At 36.3% G+C, this 24,481-nt stretch overlaps 6 protein-coding genes across 7 annotated transcripts; 3 read left to right on the top strand and 3 right to left on the bottom strand.

Annotated features, from left to right (window-relative positions):
• Positions 1-54: 54 nt before the first annotated feature.
• Positions 55-774, bottom strand: LOC103832119 (calvin cycle protein CP12-3, chloroplastic). Its single transcript, XM_009108076.3, has one exon. It carries the CDS (start codon positions 630-632, stop codon positions 222-224), a length of 411 nt encoding a protein of 136 aa, XP_009106324.1. The 5' UTR covers positions 633-774; the 3' UTR covers positions 55-221.
• A 1,746-nt stretch (positions 775-2,520) lies between these two features.
• On the top strand, positions 2,521-6,806 carry LOC103832118 (pyrophosphate--fructose 6-phosphate 1-phosphotransferase subunit alpha 2). The gene is made up of 19 exons (XM_009108075.3): positions 2,521-2,777; positions 3,213-3,385; positions 3,461-3,573; positions 3,665-3,739; positions 3,827-3,940; positions 4,033-4,100; positions 4,227-4,310; positions 4,405-4,458; positions 4,618-4,698; positions 4,789-4,882; positions 4,977-5,050; positions 5,138-5,248; positions 5,340-5,384; positions 5,462-5,518; positions 5,647-5,751; positions 5,826-5,942; positions 6,053-6,156; positions 6,246-6,411; positions 6,502-6,806. The coding sequence occupies exons 1-19, from the start codon at positions 2,688-2,690 to the stop codon at positions 6,628-6,630; spliced, it is 1,854 nt and encodes a 617-aa protein (XP_009106323.1). The 5' UTR covers positions 2,521-2,687; the 3' UTR covers positions 6,631-6,806.
• A 209-nt stretch (positions 6,807-7,015) lies between these two features.
• Positions 7,016-9,051, top strand: LOC103832116 (cyclin-dependent kinase B2-1). The gene is made up of 7 exons (XM_009108072.3): positions 7,016-7,448; positions 7,724-7,927; positions 8,020-8,131; positions 8,239-8,332; positions 8,413-8,482; positions 8,563-8,701; positions 8,786-9,051. The coding sequence occupies exons 1-7, from the start codon at positions 7,222-7,224 to the stop codon at positions 8,879-8,881; spliced, it is 942 nt and encodes a 313-aa protein (XP_009106320.1). The 5' UTR covers positions 7,016-7,221; the 3' UTR covers positions 8,882-9,051.
• On the bottom strand, positions 8,997-12,070 carry LOC103832117 (protein PIN-LIKES 3). The gene is made up of 9 exons (XM_009108073.3): positions 10,778-12,070; positions 10,604-10,683; positions 10,399-10,523; positions 10,214-10,335; positions 9,993-10,139; positions 9,810-9,902; positions 9,638-9,738; positions 9,305-9,543; positions 8,997-9,220 (listed from the first exon to the last, which is right to left on the bottom strand). Exons 1-9 carry the CDS (start codon positions 10,913-10,915, stop codon positions 9,096-9,098), a joined length of 1,170 nt encoding a protein of 389 aa, XP_009106321.1. The 5' UTR covers positions 10,916-12,070; the 3' UTR covers positions 8,997-9,095.
• Positions 12,071-12,528: 458 nt separating this feature from the next.
• Positions 12,529-15,899, top strand: LOC103832115 (AT-rich interactive domain-containing protein 5). 2 transcript variants are annotated; one of them, XR_004449676.1, is made up of 14 exons: positions 12,529-12,727; positions 12,862-13,090; positions 13,163-13,287; positions 13,375-13,414; positions 13,673-13,725; positions 13,819-13,864; positions 14,087-14,179; positions 14,367-14,489; positions 14,561-14,609; positions 14,707-14,770; positions 14,998-15,087; positions 15,176-15,226; positions 15,400-15,492; positions 15,563-15,899. XR_004449676.1 is itself a non-coding variant. In XM_009108071.3 (14 exons), the coding sequence occupies exons 2-14, from the start codon at positions 12,872-12,874 to the stop codon at positions 15,656-15,658; spliced, it is 1,119 nt and encodes a 372-aa protein (XP_009106319.1). In that variant the 5' UTR covers positions 12,530-12,727; positions 12,862-12,871; the 3' UTR covers positions 15,659-15,895. The 2 variants fall into 2 exon arrangements, 1 of the variants encoding a protein (XP_009106319.1); XM_009108071.3 differs by having other exon boundaries at positions 12,530-12,727; positions 14,998-15,064; positions 15,563-15,895.
• A 1,210-nt stretch (positions 15,900-17,109) lies between these two features.
• Positions 17,110-23,516, bottom strand: LOC103832112 (AT-hook motif nuclear-localized protein 29). The gene is made up of 2 exons (XM_033276284.1): positions 23,505-23,516; positions 17,110-20,763 (listed from the first exon to the last, which is right to left on the bottom strand). The coding sequence occupies exon 2, from the start codon at positions 19,743-19,745 to the stop codon at positions 18,879-18,881; it is 867 nt and encodes a 288-aa protein (XP_033132175.1). The 5' UTR covers positions 19,746-20,763; positions 23,505-23,516; the 3' UTR covers positions 17,110-18,878.
• Between the last annotated feature and the right edge of the window lie 965 nt (positions 23,517-24,481).

Below are 24,481 nucleotides of genomic sequence, written 5' to 3'. Positions count from 1 at the left end.
TGTATCTCTCTCGACTCTCCATGATCACTTGTCTGGTTTTGCAGACATTACATCTAACTTAATTAGAATAACTCTGTTTCATGTCCAACCGTATAACAAATGTGATATTACTACTCCTCTTATTGTTAGCATATAGTCCCAAATAATCACATCGAGATAAAAATATTAAAATTCTACGAAAAGACAGAACACGAGAAGTACTCAATCTCCGGTCACTTTCCTCAGTCTTCGTAGATACGACACTCGTCGGTCTCAGGATTCTCTTGGCAGAAACTCTCGAGCGGGTCCTGGTTCAGGAACTTGAGCTTGATCCTCAGATCTGCTCTGGCTTGGCTCACCTCTTCCACCTCGTCCCACGCGACTTTACACTCCTCCGATCTCACGTCCGCCTCGCAAACCTCCGTCGCTTCCTTCACTTTCTCCTCTATCATCTCCGATAGCTTCTCCTCCCTCATCTTCGTCCCCTTGTACTTCGCCGTCGCCGCAACCACCAGCCTCAACCCTCTCGGTTCCTTTCGTCTTACGCGGAACATATCCGATCCAGTTACGGTCGGTGGTCGCTGATGCTGCAACGGTCTGGATGGTGACGGAAGCATCATCACTCCCCCGTGACTCGCCGTCGCCGACATCATCTCAATCTCCTCTGTTACTCCGTTACCGTTCTCAAAATTATTGTTCTACGACTTTATTTATATGGGCCTCGTTGACTAATATGGCTTTGGGTATTACAGAGAGGCCCTAGAACCTTCGTAGTTCTATTTGCCACGTCATTTTCAAATGGATTGTTTTATTTTGTTTGTGTGGCATTATCCAGAACCAGAAGACAATCATTAAAATTCAAACAGTTGGTAGTTGAGCACAAGGCAAAGCTGACCCCATTTACCTACTCCTTTTTAGTTTTAGGTGGTGGTCACCAACTTTGGTGTTTTGTGTTATACATTTTTCATGATCCATGATGCTATGTTTTACTATGTTACACATTTCTACCAAGCTAATTGTTTTAGAGGCCTAGTTTACATGAGTATATCAATTACCTTGTGCTAGACTGTACTTCTTTTACCATCTCAGAGTTATACGTACATTGATTAAGTACCTGTTTTACATGGGGCTATTACAAAGGAATAGCTGATGGGTCTTGATAAGAGCCCAATGGAGATCTAAATATATAGGCATGTAACGAGGAGGCCCATTTTGTGTAAAGCATCTACTACATATAAAATTAGCTTGATATAGAAGATTTCTATGGGTAGGAGTGTGACTGGACGTAGTTTTTGAGGCAATACTTGAGGAAGAGGAAATCCAGAGTCCTCCCATTGTATATTACAATCTTATCTTTGTAAGAATATTCTTTTAATTGAATGCTGGATATATTCTCCTATGTTTCCTTTTTTTATTTGCCTCTCGTTATTTGGTACTTCCGTAATTACCCTCCACCTATCCTTTGGTGCTCATTCACTCTCCTTTCTAGAATCATCATCACATTTATGCCTTTCTTATTTCTTTCTTTATAAAGTTTGGTCACATTTAGGTGGGAATTTCTCAATCAACTAAAACCAACCCATAGCCGAACCACACATTTAAACCAAACTAAACCGATAAAAAATTGAATTTAAACCAAACAAAACCTTTTAAACAGTGAATTAACAAAAAAATAACCGTGACAGTGGCAATCTAGTAATAAAAAGTATAAACTTCATATCTACTTAGATCTAAATAAAAAAATCAATTGAATTTCAACCGAGAATTCAGAATCCCTCAACACCAAACCGAACCTTAAAAAGCGAATTAAACCAAGAAACAAAAAAAGAACCGTGTCAGTGGCAATCTCGTAATAACCCGGATAACAAGGGGGTAGTCGGGGAAAGCGAGGACTAAGAGCTTGATTGGTTTCCCCGCTACCACCCGCAAACGCAGCTTTTGCGGTTGGTAGCGGTTGACAGCGTTTCGAAACAATCATCCAAACTGTTACAAATCGCTTCAAACCGCTCCGAACCTCTTAAAATCAAAAGCTGGTTCCAGCTAGCGTTTGCGGTTGCGGGCGGTTGCGGGAGGATAATTTTTTTTTCTTTTTCTTTAAAAATCATATAAATACAAAAATAAAAATATTCAATAAATTTTTTAAAATGGAATTATAAAAATACTAAAATATATCTATTATATTTTAATTAATATTATAAAATTTTAAAATAAAAATATTTTCTATAATTTTAAAAATTTAAAACTATAACTTTGAAAATATAATTTACATATTTATTATAATATTATGATTTTTGATATTTTTATAATTATATAAAATGTAAATATTGTTAATTTATTATTTAACCGCTGCTGTATTTGGTAGTTAACCAGTCATAATTATCCCGCAAACGCACCAATTTTTAACCGCAGAACCAGTCGTACAAATCTCTTAAAACCGCTAGAAACCGCAACCACCCACATCCGCAAACGCCCGCAGCCGCAACCGCAACCGCTGCGTTTGAACCAGTCAGGCCCTAAGAGTTGAAAAATTGGCGACCAAGAAAAAAAAATATTTGGCTATTTGGTTGATCGTATCGCCAAGTCCTCCTCCGCACACTATATAAACACTTTTTCGACGAGCACAAAGAAAGAAAAAAAACTTAACTCACTCTCACCAACCTAAAACCTCTCTCGAAAACCTAAAAAGCGATCGATCGATCGATTCACCCATGGATTCAGATTTTGGAATCCCTAGAGAACTCTCTCCTCTTCAACAGCTTCGATCTCAGTACCAGCCTCAGCTCCCTCCTTGTCTCCAGGTCCCTTCTCCTTAGATCCCTTCACGTTCACTCTTACCACTGTCTCCCACGCTCGGATCTCTATGCTTTTCGTTTAAATACTCTGTTTCGTTTTCTCACAATTTCGTGATATCGTGAATTTTTTTATGTATACGAATCGTTTAGTGTGGTTTTTCTCCTCGAGGAGGTTGCGATAGTGTCACTGTTCATGGAGATCTGTTTAAACAAATGTGGATTGTGATTTGTGACTGTGATCTAGGGTTTTAGGATCCCCGTAACTGCCTGATCTACTAGTAGGTGGAGTTGCATGCTGACGTGGACCAGCGCAATGTAGCACTAGTAGTTTTTGGTTGTTGTTGTAGTTCAACGTGATTTTTTTCTGGAATAGTGTTTTTTAATTTTTTTTTTTTGGATTTGTGAGTTGAGTTTGTTATTGGTGGATGTGCAATTTTTTAGGGGAGAACTGTTCGCGTTGAATTTGGTGATGGAACCACTGTGGCTAAATCTGGTGACTCTCATATCATTGCGCGTGCCTTCCCGCATACTCTAGGCCAGCCTTTGGCTCACTTCCTCAGAGCTAATGCCAAAGTTCCTGATGCTCAGATCATCACCGAGCATCCAGCCATTAGGTAAGCTTGTGCATAGATTTGTGTATTTATGTTCTCTGTAATTGTTGGTTTTGAGCTAGTTGGTTTCTATTGTAGGGTTGGAATTGTGTTTTCTGGAAGGCAGGCTCCTGGTGGTCACAATGTTATTTGGGGTCTTTATGAGGCTCTCAAAGTGCACAACGCAAAGAACACTCTGCTAGGATTTTTGGGTAATGTTCTGTTTTTCTTATTTCTGTTAATCTTACTTTCGTATTGATCTTTGAATGATTATAATTTTAAACTTCTGTAACCTGTCAACAGGTGGTTCTGAAGGTCTGTTTGCTCAAAAGACCGTGGAGATCACTGATGATGTCCTCCAAACCTACAAAAACCAAGGTTGGTTGTAAAGATGTTGTTAAGATGATTCATAATTTTATTTGTATTGATCTCTGACTGCTGGTGAATTAATGTATGTTGGATAAGGTGGCTTTGATTTGCTTGGAAGAACAAAGGATCAGATTAGAACAACCGAGCAGGTTAATGCTGCTCTGAAAGCTTGCACGGATTTGAAGTTGGATGGCCTTGTTATCATTGGAGGTACCTACTGTTCTCTTTTATAGTGTTGGTGATAATGACATCTTATTTTAAAAAAAAATTTGTAAAGCTTATTGTATGTTTTTATTGGCTAGGTGTAACATCAAACACAGATGCCGCTCATCTTGCTGAATTTTTTGCTGAAGCAAAATGCTCAACAAAGGTCCTACCTTTTCCCGGTTTTCTTTTTTTTTTCCTAGACCGATACTTTTATGAAACAATGAAGTGATATGGTCGCACCTTTCCACTGATGAATTCGTTAACAGAAGAAATTACTTATATATTTCAGGTAGTTGGTGTTCCGGTCACTATTAATGGAGATCTCAAGAATCAGTTTGTGGAGGCAAACGTTGGTTTCGACACTATTTGCAAGGTAACTGAAATTTATTTCCTTGCTCACGCCACTCCTTTCAGATTAATAACAGTTGATCTCGTTATCTAGTCTAATGTTATGTTACCGTGTACAGGTGAATTCTCAACTCATCAGCAATGTCTGCACCGATGCCCTTTCAGCAGAGAAGGTAAATGATATTTCAAGCCGCTGTGATGTTTTAGAAAGGTTGCTAAGGCCACTTAACCATTTAAGTGTTTAGTCTGGCTGCATCTTAGTGTATTTTCTATTCATATTAATATAGTTTTCTATTCTCTATAATAATATATGTTTTCCTATGTGTTGCCAGTATTATTACTTCGTCCGTCTCATGGGCCGGAAGCATTCACATGTTGCCCTTGAGTGTACACTTCAGTCTCATCCAAACATGGTATTTTTTTTAAACATATACAATCGACTCTGTTGACTGATCTCAATTCTGTTTGTAGGCTCTTACTTGCGTGTGATGTGATTGTCTCAGGTGATACTGGGCGAGGAGGTTACAGCATCTAAGCTCACCATATTTGACATCACAAAACAAATCTGTGATGCTGTGCAAGCAAGAGCAGGACAAGGTCTCATAATTATAACTAGTTTATGTAATGTTGGCAGTAGTGATGTCTTTTGCTTGTTCACTAACCTCAATGATAAACCGTTTATTTGTTCCAGACAAAAACCATGGAGTCATCCTAATTCCTGAAGGGATTGTAGAGAGTATTCCTGAACTCTATGCTCTGCTGAAGGTAATTTGTAAAAATATACATTTTCCGGTTTCTTGAGTACCAAAACATAGTAGGTTTTTTACATGATGTTGGCGTTGTTCTATGCAGGAAATTCATGGACTGCTTAAGGAGGGTGTGCATGCTGATAACATTTCCACTCAGCTGTCACCTTGGTCATCTGCCTTGTTTGAATTCTTGCCTCCATTCATTAAGAAACAGGTTCCATTTCTTTAGCTTGAGACTTTCTTTGTTTCCCTCACAAGTTTATCAATATGAATATTTACGAATTTTTTCGTTTATCTTGCTACAGTTACTTCTGCATCCCGAGTCTGATGATTCTGCTCAGCTCTCCCAGGTAAGTGGAATGAAAATAATGACCACTGTGCTTTACAAAGTCATGAATCCTAATCGCTCACTTGCTTTCTTCCGTAGATTGAGACAGAGAAACTCCTAGCTTATCTCGTGGAGACTGAAATGAACAAGCGCACGGTATGCTTCACCTTCACATTTTACTGATATTCTTTTCATTATTATGGTACACATTGGTTGAAAATTCAAGTTGTTTATGGTATGTACAATAGATATTTCTTCTTAACATGAATTTTCGATAATAACAGAAAGAAGGAACATACAAAGGGAAGAAGTTCAACGCTATCTGCCACTTCTTTGGTTACCAAGCTCGTGGATCTCTACCATCAAAATTCGACTGTGACTATGCCTATGTATGCATCCAATGCCTTCACAAATTTACTAGTGTTTTGGAAATTGACAATCATCAACTGATAACATTGTGCAGGTCCTTGGGCATATATGTTACCACATCCTTGCAGCTGGTTTGAACTGCTACATGGCAACTGTGACTAACCTGAAGAGTCCTGTCAACAAATGGAAATGTGGCGCAGCACCTATGACGGTTGAGTTTTGTCTCCCTGAAATTAGTTTGATATATGCTCTTTCTTTTTGACTTACTCCAAGTTTCATATAGTGTTACTTACCTTCTCTCTTTCACTGGTCAACGTTTAGGCAATGATGACGGTTAAGCGCTGGTCCCAAAACTCTGGTTCAACCTCAATAGGAAGACCAGCGATTCACCCAGCTACGGTGGACTTGAAAGGCAAAGCATACGAGTAAGTTGCTAAACCTCTCATATACACTAACAACTTGAATGTGGTGAAGTGGGGGACTCAAATGGTTTGTCTTTCTTTGACTTTTGCAGGCTATTGAGACAAAATGCGCAGAAGTTCTTGATGGAAGACATGTACAGAAACCCAGGACCGGTTCAGTATGATGGTCCAGGTGCAGATGCAAAGGCGGTAAGCCTGTGCGTTGAAGACCAAGATTACATGGGGAGAATCAAGAAGCTGCAGGAGTATCTTGATCAGGTATTACAACATTTTCTTAAATCATGCGAAGAAAATGGCTGGCAAAGGCCGCAGTTGTATTAATTTTGTTGCTAATGGTGATTGTGTCAGGTGAGGACGCTAGTGAAACCGGGATGCTCACAAGATGTGTTGAAAGCGGCACTGAGCGTAATGGCTTCGGTGACTGATGTTCTCTCCACAATCTCATCTTCTTCCACCAGCGGTCAACAATTTGCTTAAATGATTTTCCATTACTATCCCAAACTTTGTTTTAAATCTTTTCATCTTTGACCTTCCCCTCTCTCTTCATAGACTCACGTTTTGATTTTGTTTTCTGATTTACACAACTCTATTGTTCAAAGTTGAGTTTAGTAAAACAATAAGCAATAATATTTCGGATTTGGGTTTGCTTTTCATGATCTTCCAAAACTCTAGATTTACAAATTCACGCCCTTAATTAATTGAGTATTTAAGTTATTTAAAATTTACTTACAATTCATGTATTAATTCAGAGATCCGAATTTGATTATTGGCTATCAAATTCAATCTTTGCAATTTTAGAAAATATTTTTTAGAAAACTATATAGTCAGTCGTCGTCCTAGGGAGGCGAATAAAATATATTAATAACAATGAAGGAAGCGTATAACAAAAAAGACCGCTCTGGTTTGAATTTCGAATTATCCTTCCGTTGTAAAGTCGAAAAAGGAATCTTACATTAATTCGAATTTCATTATATTATTATATAACCCATCCATCTACACTCTCATTCCTCCCTTCATTTCACTTTAAGAACCGTCTGAGAGAAGAAGAAAAGTTTTAGAGAGAGAGAGATGGATAAGGAAGTTATAGCAGTTTCGGCCATGGACGCTTTCGAGAAGCTCGAGAAAGTCGGCGAAGGCACTTACGGGAAGGTTTACAGAGCCAGAGAGAAAGCCACGGGAAAGATCGTCGCTCTCAAGAAGACGCGTCTCCACGAGGACGAAGAAGGCGTTCCTTCCACCACTCTCCGCGAGATCTCCATCTTACGCATGCTCGCTCGCGATCCTCACATCGTCAGGTTCAGATTCCCTCTCTCTCTCTCACTCTCTCGCTTGGATTTGCGTTACGGTTACGTATAGCATAGTGTTCGTTTCGTTAGATTTCGATTTCGTATTTGATCTGAATCATATCTCTGAGGATTTGCTGGATAGATGATTCCTAGAGTTGATAGATCTCAATTAGGACTCTGGATGATCAATTAGGATTCTGGAGAGTTGATAGATCTCAATTAGGATTCTGTTAAGTTTAATTAAATATCTATTTGCTTATCTGATTGTTGATTTTCTTCTTCAGGTTGATGGACGTTAAGCAAGGACTGAGCAAAGACGGCAAAACTGTGCTCTACCTGGTGTTCGAGTACATGGACACTGACGTCAAGAAGTACATCAGAAGTTTCCGTCAAACCGGAGACAACATTCCTCCCCAAATCGTCAAGAGCTTAATGTACCAACTCTGCAAAGGAATGGCATTCTGCCATGGCCACGGTGTGCTGCACAGGTATATAATGTTCTCTGGTTATATATACTCTGTTTACAAGTGAGAATGATTTAAAAGAGAGATCTGACTACTGCTCCTGGTTTCGTTAACAGAGATCTTAAGCCTCACAATCTCTTGATGGATCCCAAGACGATGAGGCTCAAGATTGCAGATCTTGGTTTAGCCAGAGCCTTCACTCTCCCTATGAAGAAGTATACTCATGAGGTAATAATCTATGTTCATCTTGTATAGTCCTCACATCTTATCCCGTTTTGTCTAAGCTCAGTGTTATTGTATTCTGGTCATTAATTGGTTGTTGTCTGTTGCAACAGATATTGACTCTATGGTATAGAGCTCCAGAAGTTCTTCTTGGTGCCACTCATTACTCTACAGCTGTGGATATGTGGTCTGTTGGCTGCGTTTTTGGTACGTTTTATTAACTTCAGTATCAATCTTTTTACTTATAAAAACTACTTAAACTAACGTTGTTTCTTTGACATTGACAGCTGAGCTTGTGACCAACCAAGCGATCTTTGCTGGAGACTCTGAGCTCCAACAGCTTCTCCATATTTTCAGGTAAGTTTTTGTTCCACACTCTTACTTTGACAAACATACCACAAACCCCTTTAATTGGGCCGTTCTATTTCCTCACTCAGGTTGCTGGGGACACCCAATGAAGAAATGTGGCCAGGTGTGAGCACGCTCAAGAACTGGCACGAGTATCCACAGTGGAAGCCGTTGTCTCTCTCCACATCTGTTCCAAAACTCGATCAGGCTGGACTTGATCTTCTCTCTGTAAGTTTCAAAGATCTTTAACTAGTTATCAGAACTCACTCAACACCACGAACTAAACATGTTATAATCATCTTCCTGGAACAGAAAATGCTGCAGTATGAGCCAGCTAAACGGATCTCAGCAAAGATGGCTATGGAGCATCCTTACTTCGATGATCTGCAGGACAAGTCCTCTCTCTGAGGAGGATTTTGATCTTTGAGTTAGTGCTTCTTTCAAGCATATCTCTAGTGTGCTTCTTTGATTGTGTTTCTTTCTGTTCCCAAGTTTGTATCTAAGACTTTATTAGCTTCCAACGTTTTTAAGAAAACTTATCTATTCTATAATGATAAATGATCCAATGATCTAAGATGTTCAAAACAGTATACAATATATAACATGATCTAGTGTGGTGGTTTTAAGCCACAAGCCACATGAAGAACGTAGGCCAAGCAGTGAGTGAAACAGAAGCCAAAGCATAAGTCCATAACATAATCACTGAGCATTCACTTTCCCCAGCTCCGAATAATTGAGTAATTGTACCTGCAGATTGTAAATGATTCAAATCAGTAAACTAATGTTAAATCTTTAAGTTAAAAAAGAGTTGGTTGGTTTGCAGCAACGAACCTAGATTCATTGCTGGTGGGACAGCATACTGAATAAGCAGAACGAACTGGTACAAGGGTTCTGAGGTAATCAAGTCCAACTTGTATGCTCCTCTTACGATTAACACACCACTTATAGGTAGGAGAATGTAACGTGCAACCAAAACGCCGATGATGGAGGATTTTTTCATTCCTGAGCTCCTCATACCTTTGAGTAGGTTTCCTCCAATGATCAAGGTCATAGCAGGAATGGCTCCATCTCTTTAAGCCAAAAACAAAACAAGAAGATCGATTAGAGCTGTCTAGTGAGTGGCTTTTGTCTAGATAATGTGTGTCTATACACTACTTCAATTACCCCACTAGAGTTACTGAGTCTTGAAGCACTCCAAGAGGAGCTCCGTTGCCGATTATTAGCTTCCTTAATGGAGTAATGAGACCGATCACAAGCGCGATCATCTGAACACAAAACAAAAAAGGTAAGAAAGATTAATACAGTAGTATGAATGTTTGAGTAGTGAAACACAAACCGCAGCAATAGTTGATGGAGCAAATATCGTCCTTAAGTTGACTTTCTCCGACAGTGAAACTATTCTTCTCTTGATTCTGTCCCACCTCCCAGCCTATCACACACTCACACATGGACAAAGTCATTACCAAAAGGATTACCTCTGATGAATGAATAGTTAATAATCATGGTGATGAGTTGACACCTTTTGGTTATCTTCTTCTTCTTTAGAGGGAATCAGTGGGACTTTGCAGGTATCATAGTTGGATTCAATAGAAGGTTGTGTTTCAATGGGAGAGTTTAGTACCCGCATAAGATTGTAGACGTAAGTCCATATATAAACTGATCCCATCTGATAACATCATAAATATCATTATATATGCACTGATAATAAGTCTCTGAAAGTAATAGAAGACGACAACTTACAGCCATGGAGAGTGCAACATAACCCATTCCATACTTCTGGCAATTCTCAGGATCTCCAAAAGGACCTCCTCTTTCTTTACAAATAGCTGGGACTATGATTAGTGGCATGTTTCCCAAGTTCCCTGTTTTTGAGTTTCGTTATTATCATCATTAGGAGAGACACAACAATGTTTAGATCTTGTTACCAGCAGCACAACAACCAACAATGAGTCCACGAAGATGGGAAGGAGGCTTAGTGATGACAATAACAATCCAGCCTAATAACGAACCAATGATGAATGTTAGCAGAACATTAACTGGCATGAACCACCTGACCACACACAACATCACTTTCTCATTAATATAAACTAACCAGAGAGCAACATATATGAACTAGTGTGAAAAACTTACATTTTCACCAAGCTTTCATATGTAACACTATCAGCTAAACGGCTTCCAATAAGTGAAGGACTAAACACATAGAAGACAATCTAATATACAGCAAAAGAAGAAGAAAAAGCAGAGATTAAACCGAGTTGATAGGGTTAAGGAAGAGGGTTAATTTAGTTTTAAGTAATAACGAACATTGTTCAAATATTTGCGAGCATCTTGACCAAGAAGATTGACTCCATCAAGAGCCAAATAGAATCCAACTATTGTTATCAGGAGAATCTCCACTACTGGTTTTGATGAAGTTATGAACAAATTCAAAAGCTTCATCATCTCTGCTTCCAACTTTTATTTCTCCAACGGTTGTTATCAGGAGATGCTGCTCTTACACTTGCATTGTCGCCTCTCTGCTCTATTTATATTCATTATCTATAAGAAAAAAAACATAAAAAAAATTGTTTTCTTAAATGACTAAAAAGGTAATTGTTCTCTTTTAAAGTAGAGGAATGTTATTATTCCATGCCTTTGGGATGATAATTTCATATTTTTATTCTGTAGAACATTATAGATATTGTACAACTTGCTATCCACATGAGTCGGGTCAGACTTTTACATCATCTTTTTTAATTGTTTTGTTCCGTATGAAACATTTAAAGTTGTATATATCATGGATACGCAGCTCTGTATGCTGTAGCTATTTGTTTGAATTCCAACGTGTGATAAGATTGATAGATAACTCTTGATCAGTTACTGAACTATTACTATAACTAGAACCCAACAAAGTGTTCTAAATCAGAAGAACTTATCTATTTATATTTGCTAAAATAGATTCTTATTACATATATATGTCACTCTCTCTTGCTGTAGATGATTACTACTTTAATGTATTTCATAAAATAGCTGAAAAATCCACAAGATAAACGAACGTGTGTGAAGTAGAAAAAAAAAGATATATACAAAAAAAAAAAACTTCCACGAATTTTGGAAAGCTCATGCAATGCAATTCGTTTCCTAGATTGTTTTTGTTGATAAAGTTGTTTTCTAGACTGTCGTATGTATATGCATCAATGCATGGATACAAAATATGTACCAGCAGGCTTTGTCCGAGCATAGTTATATAAGACCGTCGTCATGCCTTTCGTCACATCGACTACGAAGTGTCACCTTGTTTAGTTAGTGGTCGTTCTTGTCGAATACGTAGAGTCGTAGAGAGATATATATATCCCATAGTGTTTATCATCAGACGGTGGAAGATAATATTTAAATGATTATTTCGTTTATTTTGTATAAACATTATGTAGTCTACTACATTTACGGACCTTAATTAATATCAAGCAATTAACTTGTCGTAAAAGTGGGGTACACTTACAAATTTACAATAAAGCTCTTTTCCATAAACCATTCTTAGGAATGCACCACTCTCTTAACCGCAAGGCTTGTGAAGATAATTTTGGAAAAAGCTCAAGCATCGTTGATATTCTAGCTATGATGCAATACTGTGCATGCGATGAACGTGAACAAAAGATGCGTCACACCGATATATATGGTGCACTCCTTTAATGTTCTTCAATGATAACTAAACACGTGGCATACTTAACAAAATTTTGTTTTGTATTATTGGAGATGTGGGGATCAAAAGCTAACATTTCAACAAAAAAAAAAAAGCTAAATGTTTTTTTTCTTATCATTCCGCATGCTTTAAATGACAATATTGGTATCCTTTGGATCCACATCAATTCATTAGATTCTCAATTATTTGCCATTAGGTAATGAGAAAAAAATCATAATTACAATTTACGGTCAAGAAGCAGCATGGAACATGTGTTAGTATCAACTATTTAACCATTCATCATTCTTTTGTTTTTGGTGTGTCTAACTATATTATTTTCCAAATGAACTCGATGAGTGAATGACCAGCCCAAACCACAAAGTAACGGGCTTTGTTATTTATATGGGCCATAAGAGGTCCAACTTCTTTCGTAATACCAGAAAGGCCCATTAAAGCGAACTGTTAAATCTTTCGTTTTAACCCCATAATGTTTTTAATTTGATCAATTGGCTCCCTTCTTCTCCGCCGGCGTCCTTCAATTTCCTCCGGCTTCTAAACCAAAAACACCTTCCGTCTCCCGCGTCCGTTTTACTCCGGTAACCGTTTCTAATTTGATCAATTGGGCGTTCCGATTCTCAATTAAGTTTTCTCAATCCGCAATTGAGAGATCAGAGATCACTTATGAATGGATTTGATCGGTGATTGATTGATTGATTTTTTGTTTCTTCAGGTTTGTAGCAATGGCGGACACCGAAATGGAAGAGCAAGATGTTGCTTCTGAGGATAAGACTCTTACTTTGGACTCTGATCTTCATTTGCCTGATGCTCCCATTGCTGATGTTGATCAGTCTGAGAAGAAGATTAGCAGTGATGGTGGCCAAGAGGAATCCTCATCAACTCCTCAAGTTGCTGTTGAGAGTGTTAAGAAGTGGAAGACTTGGTTGCTCACTGACTCTGAGGTAATGTGAAGCTTGCTTGTGGTCTCTTTGTTGCATTACAAGTTCATGTTTTTTTCTTTTTTTCTTTTACAGGTTGATGAAGCAGGGAGACCAGAGGATCAACAGGCGTTTATTAAAGAAGTTGAGGCTTATAACAAGGAGAATTTCTTGGATTTTAAAGCTCCCAAGTTTTATGGACAGCCCTTAAACTGTCTCAAGTGAGTAGTTGCTGGATATTGTTTGCTTTACTTCTTCGAAAACTCGTTTAGCTTATATGCATGCCTTAATTTGCTCTGCAAATGTAGGCTATGGCGAGCCGTCATCAAGTTAGGTGGCTATGACGTGGTAACTATCCCCCTTTCCTTTCTTTACTAAACCATAAACCCTTTCTCTCCCCCATTTTGTTCAGTTGGTTAAAGTTTCTTCTAGGTTATTTATACTAGTCGTTTGGCATCATTTTTTGTTTGGCATATGATTTAGTTTACTTCATTGTGATATTTTTTGGAATTGTGTACTAAAATCGATTTCTCGTTGGTTGAATGTCTCTATGTATATGGCACTCCAAATGCCTATGATTTTTTTTTTTTCATTTTTCTTACATAGGTCACTGCGTCTAAGCTATGGCGGCAAGTTGGAGAATCCTTCAATCCTCCCAAGTATGGCTTGTTTTCTTTCTTCAAAACTCTGTAATTTATCCGTCTTTGTTTGATTTTCACATCCACATTATTTTGTTTAATTGTCTTATCCAGGACATGCACTACAGTCTCCTGGACATTCCGCATTTTCTATGAGAAGGTAAATTTCAATTGCTTCTTTTTTTTGTTCTTAAGGAAGCTGCATCGAGATCAGCATGTTCGTAGTCGTTCAGTCAGTTCAGACAGTTTGTTTGTGCTTCTTTTTCTAGTATGGTGTCGGACTATCTCTGTTGAAACATTGAATATTCTCGTTAATTTCTGTGTTATCAAATCATATGGATGTAAATTCTTCATGATTTGTACCCTTATTTTCCAAGTGCAGTCACTCTTGGAGTATGAAAAGCATTTAAGGCAAAATGGTGAGCTTAACCTTCCTGGTTTACCTGTTCTTCCACCTGCTGGCCTTGAAAAAGAGGTTAGAATTTCTTATGGACATGTTTAATACATTAATTTAAGGATATTTATCAATGCTGTCATACCTCATAATAGTTGAGTAAAATCTCTGGAGTTATCTCTGATATTCGTAACATCAGCTAAATAATATGTACACGACCTACATACTTCCCCTGTTTTCCCTCATTGAAGTAAGGGCACTTTTGTAGGCTATCAGCCACCAAGGCTCTGGGTCAGGCAGGGCACGAAGAGATGCTGCAGCTCGTGCTATGCAAGGTTGGCATTCTCAGCGCCTTCTTGAATCTGGAGATGTTACTGAGCCTATTGTTAAGGTATCTATTTAGATCCTACGTACTCTTTATGATTTGCTATGCGCCATGATGCTTTTTGTACTTCTTTATAGGATAAAGGCTTGAGTTCTACCCCAAAGCAAAAGAACCTCAAAAACATTGGTAATTATTCCTGAAGCAGCTGCGACGATTCTCTATTATTTAACATGGTGTTACCTAATGCAACCGTGTTTATTTTTTTTTTTATTTTTTTTTTCAGGGGTGCATAAACAAAAAACACCAAGCGGCATGGACCTTGTTTTATCACATGAAACAGACAAACAGTTAAGAAAGCTAATCATCTCTTAGAGATTTGTGCCTCTTCTGCAAGATCGCTTTACTATGTGCACACAGAGTCTTCTATCCACTTCTGGATAGCAAGCAGTGTCTTCTCTGGGTGGTAGTTATAAGAATCACCACTCGAGAAATAGTGCATGAGATTAAATGAACAGAGAGCATTTTCTCGTTTTATTTCTTGTGTTTGATTAATAATATGATTTTGGCTTAATAGGTCAATCGCCGAGGTTATAGATGTTGGACCACCTGCAGACTGGGTGAAGATAACTGTCAGAGAAACTGTGAGTACCTCAGCCTCACATATGTAATGCATCATCATTACCACAGCTCTTGAAACGAGATAGCCTTGTTTCGTTTTGAATCTGAATTATTTTTGTTATCTTTATTTACAGAAAGACTGCTTTGAGATATTTGCACTGATACCTGGACTTCTTCGTGAAGAGGTAAAAGCTTTTTCCCTAAAACTCAAATCTCCTAAAGTATCTTGATCAGTTGCTTGTCACATGCATACTAAAAGAGAGATCTATTACTAGTACAAAGAATCTTTACCTTGGTTGCTAGTGAATCTTTGTATACGAAATGAGTTATTCAGACATAAGTTGCTTTCCTGTTGCAGGTTCGAGTTCAGTCAGACCCTGCAGGGCGGCTGGTTATAGCAGGCCAGCCTGAACAACTTGACAATCCTTGGGGAATCACACCCTTCAAAAAGGTTTGATTCTTACTCTCCAGTAAACTAAAGAATAGTTCTGTCTTTTAACTTTGAGTTTGGTTTTTGGTAGGTTGTGAATTTTCCAGCAAGAATCGATCCGCTGCACACATCAGCGGTCGTGAGCCTGCACGGTCGACTGTTCGTGCGTGTCCCATTTGAGCAGTGAAAGGAATCTCATCTCAAAAGTGATGAGCTCGTTCTTTTTCTCTATGTTTCTTCAGTGATTTCGACGACCTCTATCTTTCTTTAGAGATTCGTTTGTATCAGAAGGAACTAAAAACGTTAGCAAATGTGATAATGTTACTGTTAACTTGAGTTCAGAAGATTGAAGTAGAAATGCGAACAAAACATTGATGTATTGTCTTCCATTAAAGTTAGTAGGAATGTTATGGTTTTCTAAGCATGTATTTGTTTGGGCCAAGTATAATGGGCCTAAAACCAGGCCTCCTTTGCGGCGTGTTGCTTGGGCGATCCATAAATACTCACGCAGTCTGCACTATGTATGATACATATATATCTTTCATAATGCGTTTTATATAAATTTGTTAAATTATGGTAGTTCATTAATAAAATTACATTAAATTTTATAATTCTCTGATCATTATAAATGTCAAATATCAGTCTACTTGGTAAATACTTAGTAACCCACCATAATAAACACTGAGCTAGAATAAACTTAAAACCATTGTCCCGACCGTATGCACATACAGTATCAAGATTCATGGCCTATACTCAATCTCAATACGTAGTATGTACATAATGTATGTATCTACGATCATCATTTTTTTAATTATTATTTGTATCAGTTCAATCATAGGCATAAATTGTCTATAAAAATTTTCAATAAACAATATAGCATCTACTTTGTTCTCAGTCATGTGTTGCTCAGTTGCATGTAAGGCACATGATACAACCACATGGAAATCTTCAAAAGATAAAGTCTTATCGCATGTATCTAAAAGGTCGCCAAAGTACAATACCCTTTAATTCTCTGTACATGGTTCATGCCCTAAAAAGCCAAATATATAAAATTCTTAATCTAACATTTACAAATTACAATACAAAAAGGATTGTATCCAAATTCATCATGGTCTGATGGTCTTATAGCAAGTTAATGTTATCAGTAAATTACTTAAATTGACCATGATGTATATATAGTTTGGTAGTTTGTGTTAGCATGGTCAATGTGCATACATATATGGACAAAATAAAATAAAAGAGTACACTTGAATTACTCAATTTCTTACGCAAATAAAAAAAACTTCCCTAGCTAATTGGAGATAATTCACCACAAGACAGGCATTGGTCATGTAAAAAATTTCCTATATATACACGAAACTTAAAAAATTACTATTTGTTTTCAGATTGTCACTACATATTCTCCCTAGGGACTTGATGCATTCCTCATTTTCACACACCTTGGTACTCAAAACCCCACTTGGTTATATTGTTGAAGGGTTTCTTAGTCAATTCATCTAAATGGAAACTGATGAAATTCAAACCCAAATGTCTTTCATGCTTTTGTTTTGGCAGGTCATGTAATGTTCTCGTGCTTCCACCATTAATCTAGTCATTATCAATGGAAAAACCTTCTTCTTCAATGGTATGTTTATATCGTAACGTATAAATATTTTTTGTTGTGATATGTTTTTATTGTTGTAACCACTTCCTTTAAAACTTTTTTCAAATTTTCAAAACGTTTTTTTTTCCGTAAATTTTTAGAAGCGTTATTTTCACGATTAATTGATAAAATCGAAGAAAGATTTATATTGATCTCATCGAAACACGCACAAAGAAGACAGTTGATTAAAAACGTATATATCATCAAATTAAGGGATTAAGTTCCTAAACATTTTTTATTTGAAGTTTTTCAATATGTTAAAAAAATTTAGAAGGCTCTTTCACTACATTAAATTCAAAACAAAAAAATGTATATTCATAATTAATATTCCCAAAATATACAATCTTGAGGATTTTAAATACTCCCTCCGTTTTTTAATATAAGTCGTTTTACAGCTATGTACGCAGATTAAGAAAATCATTAACTTTTTATATTTTCTAAACAAAAACATCATTAATTATTTACCTAACCACAATTCAATCAATAGAAAAATAGAAGATATATTACCATTGGTCATACAACATTAACTATTAATAAATTTTACATAGAAAACCGAAAACGACATATAATTTGGAACAAAAAAGTTTCTCTAAAACGACTTATATTAAAAAACGGAGGGAGTATGTGATAGCTAAATGAATGAAATAAAATTGATTTGTTAGTTAATATACATAGTAAAGAAATTAAGTGATTAGCTTTCATCGCTATCCCATAAAAAGGGATTGTGCATATACACCAATATGTTCCAAAATCGCTTGATGAAGGTGAGAATCCCCGAACTTAAGCTTAGGAGGTTCACAACAGGTTGTCAAGGACGACGAATTTTAAAGAGGTGGAATGGTTACAGAGGATGATGGATTGACTTTTGGTTCATTTGCAAGTAATACGGTTTTTGTCTTCCTTTCATACGGAGTTTAACAGTTAGGCTATGAATTTGTTTCTGCTTATTGGTCAGAAGAACTCGATGATGTTTATATCAGACTGTCAACAATTGTTTAACATAATGAAGAAAATGGCCATTACTAATAGTTGAGTTTGATGAATTTATCTATTTTCATTTACTTAGTGTTTTATATATTTTTTTCGTTCAGTTGATTGCCTTTCCAAAGAAGCTTGGTCCAAGGTATTACACACTATTACTATTCTCATGTAACTTTCATATTCCAAGTTGGTTCGTTTCCAAAACCAATTTCTTCAGATCTAATTAATAATTGTAGAGTTTTAATATAAAAAAATACATGAAATTTGAATCACAAGAAGATATTTACTTTTAACATTCCCAAATATACAATCCTGAGGATTATTCCAAATATGTGGTAACTGAAAATGAGAAAGATGTTTGATTTGCAGGTTGATATGCATAAAAACATACATTAACATGATTATCTTTCATAGCTATCCCTAAAATGGGATTGTGCATACTAATATAAACCAAATCTATGTGTGAGTGAACTCAATGACTTTGATCAATAAGAAGGCAAGTCATATGACAAAAAAATTGCTTATAATATCAATTTTTGGGAAGTCAAGCATCTGACAAATAATATTTCATAGTTCAGCACAGAACCCTATTTATTATATATAAAAGAAGAGGAAATGTAGATGGTGAATTGTATATCCACATACGAATCCAAATGTTCATGATAAACTAAATTCAAAACCAAAAGAACACATAAATAATTAAGAACATGTCATCATGAAATGATTATCTTATTTTCAAATTTAAAAGTTATAGCTATTTGACATACATATTTGTTTTTCAAATCTAAAAAGATGGTCTTGAAGCTGCTCCAGCTCCCCAACCAAGCAAATGAGGATCACCAGAAAACTGATCATAACCACTCATATTACCTCTTAAATCTCCCTGAGCAGCTCCGGAAGGTGGTGATGCTGACGTAGGGGGTTGTGGACCTCCTCCTCCTCCACCTTCTCCTCCTTCATCTTCTAGCGGAAGCCTCTCAAAAGTTGCGTTAGAGAAGGATGCAGCCATCAGTATCACTGGACCTGAAGCCACAAGCGGAGCCACCACGCTTCCTCCGATCACCTGACCTTGTGCACCGGCAACAAATATTGACAGACCACCGGCTCCCGGCGGCGCAGGCGGTGGGAGAACCGTTCCAGTCATGGAAAGAATATCAAACCTGCCATGTAAAGTCACAACCCCTCCAGCTCCGGCTCCAACTCCACCATTACTCCTATGAGTTGTTGCCGGCTGCCGGAGAACGACGTTAGACACCGCGCCGTTACCACTGAGAACGGAGACACCTCTCCCTCTCCGGCGAGCGTAAGTGTTGACGCTCTCAACTATGTCGGCTCCAGATGAGATTTCAAGAACATGAGATCTAAGCACGTTAGGGCTATCTCTTGTCACAATCACCGGTGGCTTCGGCTTGTTCTTAGATCCCGGAGGACGTCCACGTGAACGCTTTCCCTGAGATGAACCCGAGGTAACCGGGTCAGAATCTGGTGGACCCGGATCCTTGTTGGAGTCAGATTCATCATCTGAATGAGGCTGAGGTTGAAGGTGAGTTTGAAGATGAGGTTGTGGCTGGAGCTGGTGGTGAAGCTCAGGCCTAAAGAGGTTGTGGAAGTATCGAGAAGCTCCTCCGGATTCATCGTAACCACCGTCCATGACCGTCACATCTACTGATTCTTTTTCTTGTGGCTCATATATAATGATATTGTGAGGGTGAAGATAAACTTTGGTCAAGTTTCAGTGAGTGAGGAGCCAATAGCTTGAGTTGATCGGTTACACAAACCGACAAAAACGTAACAAAGAGACACAAATCAAAAGTGGTGCTACTTTGTCTTAAGCCCTAACTCGCTTTAGGGCAAGAGAGAAGCAGATTCTTCACTCTAGACGGCGTCGTACTAAGTGATGTGAAACGAATTGGCAAGCTTCAAGTTATTTCTTCTGCTGAGAGAGTAAGTGACTCTGCCATGCTTTTGTTGAGATGAAAGCTAAAGAAATAATAGAGATTGACACAACGAGAATTTAGCTGAAAATCATATTTTTTTTATTATAAATTTGAATCTAATTAACACACATAATGTGGCATATTAAAATATGAGATATATACGTATAATCGCATATTAATAATATATATATATACATATTTAGAGTTTTCACTTCTGGATATATTCGTTTTCTTTTTTTAGCGTATAGCTTAAAGCGGAGATAATAGTTATCTTTTTATTAAAACATAAAGACAAATATTTGCAACTTTGGAAATGATTGGAAGAAGATGTAGCTTTTTTATATTTTTGCTTTAGAAAGTTGTAGATTTTTTTTGCTGTAGAATATTAGTTGTAGGTTTTAAAAGATTCAATGGCTTACATATAAATTTTCTAAAGCAAAAAATAAGTGCTCTAGGGGGGTGATTGGTAGTTGCTGTAGGTGCTGTCTACAGCCCTATTTATTTTCACAGCACCAAATTCAAAGCAATCAAGCTTTAATTTTTTTTTTTGAAACCACAGCTCTTGAATTAATCTACAGCTGTACAAGTGCTCTGCAGAGCCAAATATTCAAAGCAATTGTTTAGTGCTTTCCATAAAATTCTACAGCAATAAAATCTAAAGCCACATCAAAAAGTCTACAGATTTTTTTCTACAGCAAAAATTTTAAAGCTACAGCCATTACCAATCGCACCCTAGATTTATGGTTTTCCACAGATAAAAATAAATTAATAAAAAATTTGTAGCTTTAAAAAAATTTTACAAAGCATAATTGACAAAAATTTAGACTGTAGAGATAATTTAGGATATAGAGAGATCTTACAATATTTCTAAAGCACTTGCCCATCAATCCCACTATTTGATTGGTAAATTTTTTTTTTTGGCGGGCGGGGTAAAAACCTTCCAATTATAAAACACCATTTCACCATTCGATAGATTGCTAAATTATGCATTATTGCTCTTTTCCCCTTCTTTTTCTTCTTTGACATCGTATATTGCTTTCCAACGTATTATTTTGAAGTTTTGCTTTTCAACATTTCAGAATGCTTATAACTTCTCAGCCGTACTTTGTTGATTGATTAAGAACATTTTATATTATATTTTCCACCCATATTCCCTTCTCTATGCTGAGGGCGTATATAACGAATAATTTAAGCTAAGTAGATAAGGACGCATATAGCAATGCTCGAGGCTTTCTTAATACATGAGAGACATTTTGCTTTATGAAAATCTCTAGAAAGACAAACTCTAAAGCTGATGTTTTAGCCAAAATTACTAAACTTAATCTGCAAAACTAACTATGTTATAGCTTACAAAAAAAAAACTAACTATGTTATACCTTAGTTCCAAAAAAAAGACTATATTATAACTTATACCTTGGAGTGAATTGTTTTTTTTTAATTTAATATTCTATCTGTTCCTAAAAAGATCCATATTTTTTTAAAAAAATTGTTTCAAAAAAATATATTTTTCATATTTTCAATGCATAAATTAAATGTAAATTGTAAACTTAAAAAAACATAATTATATTTATTAAAATTCTATTGGTGAAAACTTGTGGGAAATAATTGATTACGGAAAATAATGTATTGGTAGCTAACATTTGATATATTTTTTTAATAAGTGTAAAAATACTAAAACATGAATCTTTTAGAAACGGAAGGAGTATGAAATATGATGACAAAAAAATAAGAAAAATAATTAATTGTATATCTTCTTTATAAATGAATCGCATGAATCGCATGCATCAAAAATGTTATATATATGTTCAGCAAAAAAAAACCTTTATATAATGTCAAATCTCCATGCAAATGAAATTAGTGGATGCATATAAATATAGGTGTGTGTGTGAGCTAAAAAAATACATGTCCATATCTAAAAGAATTTGTGTGCACACATTAAAATATTCGATGATCAAAGCATGTCAGTACCTTAGAAGGAATCTTCATATGTGAAAGGGGAGCATGCAAAAAAAAGGAAAGGAGAGCATGCAAAATATAGCTTTCACATAGCACGAAATAAAATGAGTATCGTGGGACAAATAAAAGAGAAACTGTAAACATGTAACGACGTTAGCACGTTAATAGGACGCCCACACAGAAAGCAAATGAGATTCGAATCTCGATCAGAGCCGTTCAGTTACTTGACGGTAGCCATCGGACGACTCATGAGTCATGAGGTGGGCGATGAGATCGCACAGTCTGGTTCATCCACACGTGCACGGACGCATAACCACGTGCGGTCAAAAAGTCAGAGCACAAGCTGAGCTGTTTTACCACGTGGAAGTGGTCGGAGCATCGGTACTTGGTGCACGTTCCCAATCTGTCTTAGTACACATAGCTACTAAATACCTTGTCTCGTATTTATTTATTTTTTCTTTACATTTCTCAATTCTTTTTTTTTTTTTGGTAAAACTCAATTCTTTTTTTTTCTTTGTGATAAACTCTATAAGCCATCCGTTTTCAAAATTACGAAAATCAACCATCGAACATTCAAAAGTAGAAAATGCAATAGAAAATGATTAATTGCATGATTATAACATGATGTGAATTTACCACATAAAAGATATTTAAAAAATGATGACGATATATCATGCAAGTTTTACAGTTACAAGAAATATACGATTTGTTTAAATTATAGCACTGGTCGAATCTCCTAAACTGCAATTTCAAATTTTATTTGACACAACTTGCTTGAACTAGTGACATTCAGAATACTTAAAGATTAGTTTATTGTTAATGCATAACCTCCAGTCTCCACCATGTTTTCCTACAAAACTAATCATATCAAGTACTGAAGTACATCACTGAACTAAAACATTTGTGATAAACCTATTTACAAGAATTTTTTTTTTTGAACTTAACTATTTATAAGAATATTATTTATATATTTAATTCAGTCGTTTGAAACCAAACACTTGTAACCTGCGATGGACCAAATCTATTCATATAGTCTTGTTGGACCTCACCTTGCATCATGCAGTGCATCAGTTAGTGGTGATAAGATAAGTACTAGGTACCCATACAAAATTGAATTATTTTCCATCCTTATAATCCACGTGGTAAAAATATCGTTTGATTAAATTTTGAATTGAAATAATCTTTGGGTCCATGCATAAATAATCTTGTCGGTCTGTATGTATATATTTCTTTCTTGTTGAAAAGGTTGGAGTTAGGGGATGAATCGAATACTTGGAGTCTATTTGTTCCACAATGTATGTAAAATGCACTGTACACATTACACATATTAAAAAAGAATTGTGACAGAAGAAGATAATTATGAATTTGGAATTCATTGATTTTCTTATATTACCTTTTAAAAAGCAGAAAGTAAGCAAGAATATTAGGGGACAGCATTTTGGACTATACACTTTCTCATCATTTCATATAACTTTGGCGACTTGTTGTGATCCCACTAACCCAGTAACCCCATCCACCAATTATCATGTCTTTTCTTTACTAATGTATTCTCTTTAATATCGAAAAAAGTAAACTCCATTGAGTTTTAGTGCTTTTCTCGAATTGTTTTTCATCAACATGCCTTTGTTTTTTTGTATTTAATCATTCAGATTTTAACAATCTTGGCGAAAGATAAAGTAAAATAATACAAAACATTGGATAGTGAATAAACAAGACCAGGTTGATATCAATGTTACATTGTCATCCACCAATATTCGAACTGGATTTCATCATTGATTTCTCTCTGTCATATGATATTTTCTGTCAAGTTAGATTATTTTATCAAGAGTTTGTTTTGAGTTTTTTGATGTGACATAGTATATCAGTTGTTATGTTATTGTTTTTGGTAGCAATATTGAATAAAAGAAGTCTTAGACGGAAAAAAATGTATTTTCGTAAGAAACTAACTTCATATTGTATACCAATTACAAAGCCTTCATATATAAATAGCTGAGTTACGTGTATATAAACTTCTACATAGAGGAGAAGGATATGCGCCTATTACCAAAGTGGCTCGAGAAAAGAAGGCCCACGTGTTGACCTATAAAATCATTATGGACTTTTGTAAGTTATTGTCGAGAATTTGGGCCCAGGTAAAAGACTTACACAGAGACATACGTTAACGAAACAGTCCGGCCCATGAGTACTAAGAGTGACCCAATACCCACTTAAAACGATACTGATATCCAATCCTAATTGAGTTTTGACGACTCTCATCATGGCCGTGTAGAAACAAACTCTACTTGTTTATATTTGAAGACCAATACAGTCACTTTTTGAAAATATAAAATCTGAATCGCAGTCATGGAACCTAATATAAAAAGCTATTGATCATTTGACCTAGTGGACCACAAAAGAAACTCTTTCTTTTAGTATTTTTTTTTCTCTTTATCAATGCTAGAGGGTCAAGTGTCGACCCAAAGATGGGAATATTATATAGGTGGATGAGTCTTCT

The sequence above is a fragment of the Brassica rapa genome, chromosome A07 (genome assembly GCF_000309985.2).
Source record: "Brassica rapa cultivar Chiifu-401-42 chromosome A07, CAAS_Brap_v3.01, whole genome shotgun sequence".
Taxonomy (NCBI): Eukaryota; Viridiplantae; Streptophyta; class Magnoliopsida; order Brassicales; family Brassicaceae; genus Brassica; species Brassica rapa.
Note: the sequence above shows the minus strand (reverse complement) of the source record. Positions and strands in the feature narration are given on the sequence as shown.